We start from the raw sequence: 6,000 nt of genomic DNA, 5'->3' as shown, positions 1-6,000 counted from the left end.
GGACATTTGACAGCAGGCAGACATATTGGAAATAACTATAATACTTCATTGACAGCAGGACAGACCAAGCAGGGCCTTTCCACAGTAGTCATTTTCTGGTCCAGTAATGCTGCTGCCCTCCTTTAAACTCCTCCAAGCAGCTTTTAAAATTCAGCTGGGATGCAAGAAAAGTATATCACCTAAGTTGTGATTAAGACTGGGCCTTGAATGAAACAGCTCAGAGTAACTTGAGGTTCATCTTCCTCTTCATTCTCCTTTTGTTTCATTGCTATAAGAGCACGGTGCTGCCAGGGGCGCGTGCTAGATACCCTGCACTGATGCTCTCATCAGAGATGCACCACGGGCCTCATTGCCGAGTCTTGCTAGCTCCTCGCAGAGCACCAAACATTGCACAGGAGCGAGCATGTGGGAGGCAGGCAGCAGCAATACCCCAAGGATCAGTACAGCCACTTGCTGCCATTAAGACAAGCAGGGTTGCCTAAAGAGACTGTCAGAAAAGCTGTACTGGCCCACGAAGTGGTGTTTGGGAGCAAATGGCCTAGAACTTGCCCATACTGGCTCAATCCTACCTTTCCCTCGCTGCAATTTTACTGTGCAAAAATGAGTATTTTAGTCTCATATTTCTAGGAACACATGCTGGTGGCTACTGTTACAATAAAATATGACCACTGCATTGTGGAGAAAATGACCATTAATCCTGTAATCTGCAGTCATTTTTACCAATTCGGCACATTTCTTTAAATAACCAAGTACATGCAGTAGATGGAAGTGCATTTAAATAAACTGAAATAGATACAGCATGAATAATTAAAGCCGGCAGGGAAATGTGCATTGCGAGCCGCTCGTGGAAATAATTACTGATTTGTCTTATTTACATTGCAGCCTGGGTACAGGATCAAAATAGTGCAAGTTAGTGAAAATGTCTTAAGACTGTTCTTATACTACCACTACTATATATTTCATCTTGAAAAATACATCAAATAATAGGTTTTGGACCACTACACTTTCTGACTGTGTTCTGCTATTTCAGGGTTCATAGAATCATAGAATCATAGAATGCTTTGGGATGGAAGGGACCTTTAAAGGTCATCTAGTCCAACACCCCTGCAATCGGCAGGGACATCTACAACTAGATCAGGTTGCTCAGAGCCCCATCCAGCCTGTCCTTGAATGTTTCCAAGGATGGGGCATCTACCACCTCTCTGGGCAACCCGTTCCAGTGTTTCACTACCCTCATCGTGAAAAATTTCTTCCTTATATCTAGTCTGAATCTACCCTCCTTTAGTTTAAAACCATTACCCCTTGTCCTATCGCAACAGGCCCTGCTAAAAAGTCTGTCCCCATCTTTCTTATAAGCCCCCTTTAAGTATTGAAAGGCCGCAATAAGGTCTCCCTGCAGCCTTCTCTTCTCCAGGCTGAACAACCCCAGCTCTTTCAGCCTTTCCTCATAGCAGAGGTGTTCCATCCCTCTGATCATTTTTGTGGCCCTCCTCTGGACCCTCTCCAACAGGTCCATGTCCTTCCTGTGCTGAGGACCCCAGAGCTGGACGCAGGACTCCAGGTGGGGTCTCACCAGAGCAGAGTAGAGGGGCAGAATCACCTCCCTCGACCTGCTGGCCACGCTTCTTCTGATGCAGCCCAGGATACGGTTAACTTTCTGGGCTGCGAGCGCACACTGTCAGCTCATGTCCAGCTTTTCATCTATCAGTACCCCCAAGTCCTTCTCCTCAGGGCTGCTCTCAATAGGTTAGGTTACCCAGCACATAAACTCTGTCAAATAGCACTGATTTAAAGAGGAATTTATTTCAAACTGACGCCTAGTACATCAACCTGCAACATAGTCTATTAATGTTACTAGACACAGTATAGTTGAGCTTACGATATACCCCCTAAAAACCCTGTGTGTTGAGTATCAGAATGTTGAAGGAAAAAGTACATCATAAAGTCACTGAAAAAAGTACTGAAGTGCTTGTACCTTTATAATATGCCAGGTTTTAAACAGACTTGTTTAATTAGAAAAGAATCTACTTTAAATGTGGTGGTTCTTGAATGTTAGGCAGCTCTTGCAAGCTGCTTTAGACCTAAAAATTGATCATGAAATATACTTCCGATATGAGGCTGGCAAAACTGTGACTTCAATCTACTAAAAAATGTTGTAGATTAAAAAAAATTCTATTTTAGAATGATTACTTGGCACATGAAAGATTTAGAATAAAAAGTTAACACTTTCTGATTGGTCTACCCCAACAATGTTCTTGCACCATAATTACTAAATCCAAAATGAAACTGGATGCTAATTAGCTACGTTTTAGAAGAGTGAAGACAAGCAGTTGTCATTTAAATAATTTAAAAATGGTACTTTAACACAAACAAATCAGCAATAAAAAGGTCCTAAAAATTCTACAGAAGGGCTGTAGACCAACGAGATGTATCAAATGAAGAAAATCTCCTCGAGGAGCCGGCTCTCCTCTAGATCATCTGCTCTGTTTCTGGAGCTGTGAGGGGTCTGATACCAAGACGATGGCCTGTGGCTCACATGATGAGGCGTGTGCAGTTTGTTCCTGTCGTAAGAATCTCTGCAGAGGTGTCCTGGGCCAGATATCAGACTCATAGCTTCAACCAGGTCAAGAAGACAGGCTTCGTACCTACAGAAACACACCAAGAAAACGAAGCTCCATTAAGCATCACAGAATCATGCAGGAATTGAGTCCAGTCTTCCCGCCTTCATAATTCAGACTAGACCTAGATTTGTCTGATGGGGGCCACCAGCACAGAACGAATTTTACTGTATGGGTTCCTATGAGGAATACCAACACAAAGGTAGTGAAAAAGAGGTGAGCAAAGCATGGGTGCTCAGGTTACTTTAAGCTGTTTCATCAGCTTTTCCGTTTGAGGTGTCTAATGTCTTAGTTGCGCTCCAGAGACTGAGAACAGACCTCAGAGATATGACAGCCAAATACACTGAACAGGTACAAGGCAGACCACAGAGGTAATGGTAAAGTGACTTATACACATGCTGCACTTTTTTGAATAGACCTCTACACTTGATTTAGTTTCCCAGGCATTTGAAAACAGCAGGAGACTTTATTATTATTTCCACAAACTACACGTGCTTCCTGTAAATCTCTATGCACTATATGGAGTCTGTCTGGTGGAAGCACTGAAAGAATATAATCCAAGCAAGGCAATACAAAATCAAAACTTCAGGGACCGAGAGAGAAGGCAAAGGTGCTCAACATTACTCAGGCTGTCCTTTAAGTGTGAGTACAGATGTGGGGGAAGGTTGCAAGCCAATGTTAGCTGGTAATGCACACTGAATAATGGCAGTTACTTCAGACAGAGACTTCCTATTAATATTCACACAAGACAAGACCTGATCTAAATACCAGCACAGAATTGATCATTGCAATATATTTCCTCCTGTTCAATTTTAAATGTCTTAATACTGTTTCCACTGCTTCCCCAAGGAGGCTATTCTACAGTCTAAGAGATATCACTCAAGAGTTTTACCCAAAAGTCCTCTTTGTTCCATCCTGTTAGCACCAACCTGTCTAATGTTCCCAATGCTGAAATAATTCACACATTCAATGACTTACATGCACAGAACATTATTCACAGCATCCAAACTAAGGCATCAGTGTAGCTGGTTGGTTTCCATAGGGTCCCTCTCTTGTAAGCAGAAAGAGTTCATCCATAGGGTGAGGAAACAGCTCAAGCTGTTTCCTGCTTTGAGTCCTGGTGGAAAAGCCTGTTTTTCCTTTCAGGACAGCGGGAGCCTAGGAAGACTAAGCAACTAAGTAAAATAGCTGGGATAGGTTTCTCAACTTAGATAAGTTGAAAAACTGTTAAGTACAAATATTCACAACAGTTTATTGATGCGAGATTAGCAGTGGCCAATGTATTTCCCAGAGGCAGACTACCAGTCGTGCTGTCCAAAAGCATCATGCAGCAGCAGCACCAGGTAAAAAGACTTCCTTCCCTAAACTAGCAACACCATGCAAAATATCCTTCATTAGCTCCAGCAGTGAGTGTTACGTCCCAACCATCATCAGAAAACTAACCATGACAAGGTAACTTGTAGTTACGTCCAAGACACAGAAGTATTTCCTCAGCTCAAAGGAGTTAACTGTGGTACTGATGGGTTAATGCTGATGTTAATGGCAACCACTGGAGTTACGTTATGATTACTTGGAAAAGTCATCTCTTGTATTACATTCAACTTTTATTGTTTCTTCCAATCTGATGGTCGCCATTGTTTCTAACTCAGTCCAACTCAACATTACTGCCTCACAGAACTCTCTCCTCTGTTTGACTACCTACAGATTGTTTTATTTTCCTTCAGATGTACTAGCTTGCATTTCACCCAATCAAAACTCCATTTTGCAAATTTCTTTTTCACATTTTAAGCTTGTCTACGTGTCTTTCTATTATCTGTCTGTTTAAATCACCTCTAATAGCCAAAAAAGACTGAGACAAACCAAAAAAATACAGTTTTAGTTTTGTTTCAATTGGACTGCGTAAGTGGCTAACCCTACTGAAATGTGATGCCTTACAGTTACCCTAACCAAAAATTTCAGAAGTACATGGGGGTTTTGAGTAGCGAAGCAAGACCATTTTAGAAGGGTATGTTGCATGCATTAGCATTTAGAAAGTACCCTCTAAAAACTGAGACTCCTTAAAGATATCTCCAACGCAAGATGGAATAAGCTGCAGTGACAGTGAGAACTAGCACACAACTATATTAGACTTTTCAAGTAGAGAAAGTTTTGGACTAGGCTCTATATAGATATACACAGATGCTTTGAACCCCAAAGAAACCCAGTTAACACATACACTGGTTTGATTAGCGTCCTGGTTTCAGCTGGGATAGAGTTAATTTTCTTCCTAGTAGCTGGTATAGTGCTGTGTTTTGGGTTAAGGATGAGAATAATGTTGATAACACACTGATGTTTTGTTTCTTGCTAAGTAGTGCTAAGTAGTGCTAAGCTGTTGCTAAATAGTTGCTAAGTAGTGCTTACACGGGTCAAGGACTTTTCAGCTTCCCATGCTCTGCCAGGTGCACCGGGGGCGGGGAGGGAGCACAGCCAGGGGGGGCTGACACAGACTGGCCAAAGGGCTATTCCATACCATATGACGTCATGCTCAGTATATAAGCTGGGGGAAGAAGAAGGGGGGGGGGGGACAATCGGCGTGAATGGCGTTTGTCTTACCAAGTAACCGTTATGCGTGATGGAGCCCTGCTTTCCTGGGGATGGCTGAACACCTGCCTGCCCATGGGAAGAAGTGAATGAATTCCTTCTTTTGCTCTGTTTGCGTGCACCGTTTTTGCATTACCTATTTAACTGTTCTATTTCATTTTACTTCAATTATTAAACTGTTCTTATCTCAACCCACGAGCTTTCCGACTTTCACCCTTCCGATTCTCTCCCCCATCCCACCGGTGGGGGGGAGTGAGTGAGCGGCTGTTTGGTGCTTAGTTGCTGGCTGGGGTTAAACCACGACAATTAGCCATACTGAAAGGGTTAAAGCCAAGATAGACAAAGCCACTGCCTCCAAATGCCTCCTGAAAGAATTAAAGCCTAGGGGCAAGGAGGACATTTTAAATATCTTAGTCACTTAACTAAACAAAAGAAAGGCCTTTGTGATTTAGGGAGTAGTTAGAATGGTTGTAAGATAAGGGGGCTCCGGGATAATCCCATGTCAGACAACTGGGCCTTGGGAGAACAAATGCACGGAAGACATGAGGTCACAAAAGAATGACAACAGCCTTGAAGGACACCGTTTACGTGATCCTAGGACTGTTAGTTCCACGGTCCACACTTCACCACTTAGAGGGTTACAGAATTACTGTTTTACATCCTTACAACCTTTTTCTTTCGCTTCGTCCGTCTCCGGCCGTTTCCCTCCCGGGACAACGAAACCGCGGATCAGGACTCCGCACTCGCTTCGTACTAAGAGTGCGTCTCATTCACACACGCACAGGACAGCATACACACTTTT

At 43.0% G+C, this 6,000-nt stretch overlaps 1 protein-coding gene across 1 annotated transcript in view; it reads right to left on the bottom strand.

Moving 5' to 3' along the window:
* Positions 1–1,751: 1,751 nt before the first annotated feature.
* LOC148054929 (protein hinderin-like) overlaps positions 1,752–6,000 on the bottom strand; it is a 52,680-nt gene continuing 48,431 nt past the window's right edge. Inside the window, exon 4 of the mRNA XM_087763636.1 lies at positions 1,752–2,645. Coding sequence (XP_087619762.1) covers positions 2,432–2,645 — 214 coding nt within the window. The 3' untranslated portion in view covers positions 1,752–2,431. The remainder of the gene's footprint in view (positions 2,646–6,000) is intronic.

This window comes from Nipponia nippon, unplaced genomic scaffold, assembly GCF_047370975.1.
Source record: "Nipponia nippon isolate SJK-2023a ecotype South Korea unplaced genomic scaffold, ASM4737097v1 scaffold_29, whole genome shotgun sequence".
Taxonomy (NCBI): domain Eukaryota; kingdom Metazoa; phylum Chordata; class Aves; order Pelecaniformes; family Threskiornithidae; genus Nipponia; species Nipponia nippon.
This window is presented reverse-complemented; position numbering and strand designations above follow the sequence as displayed.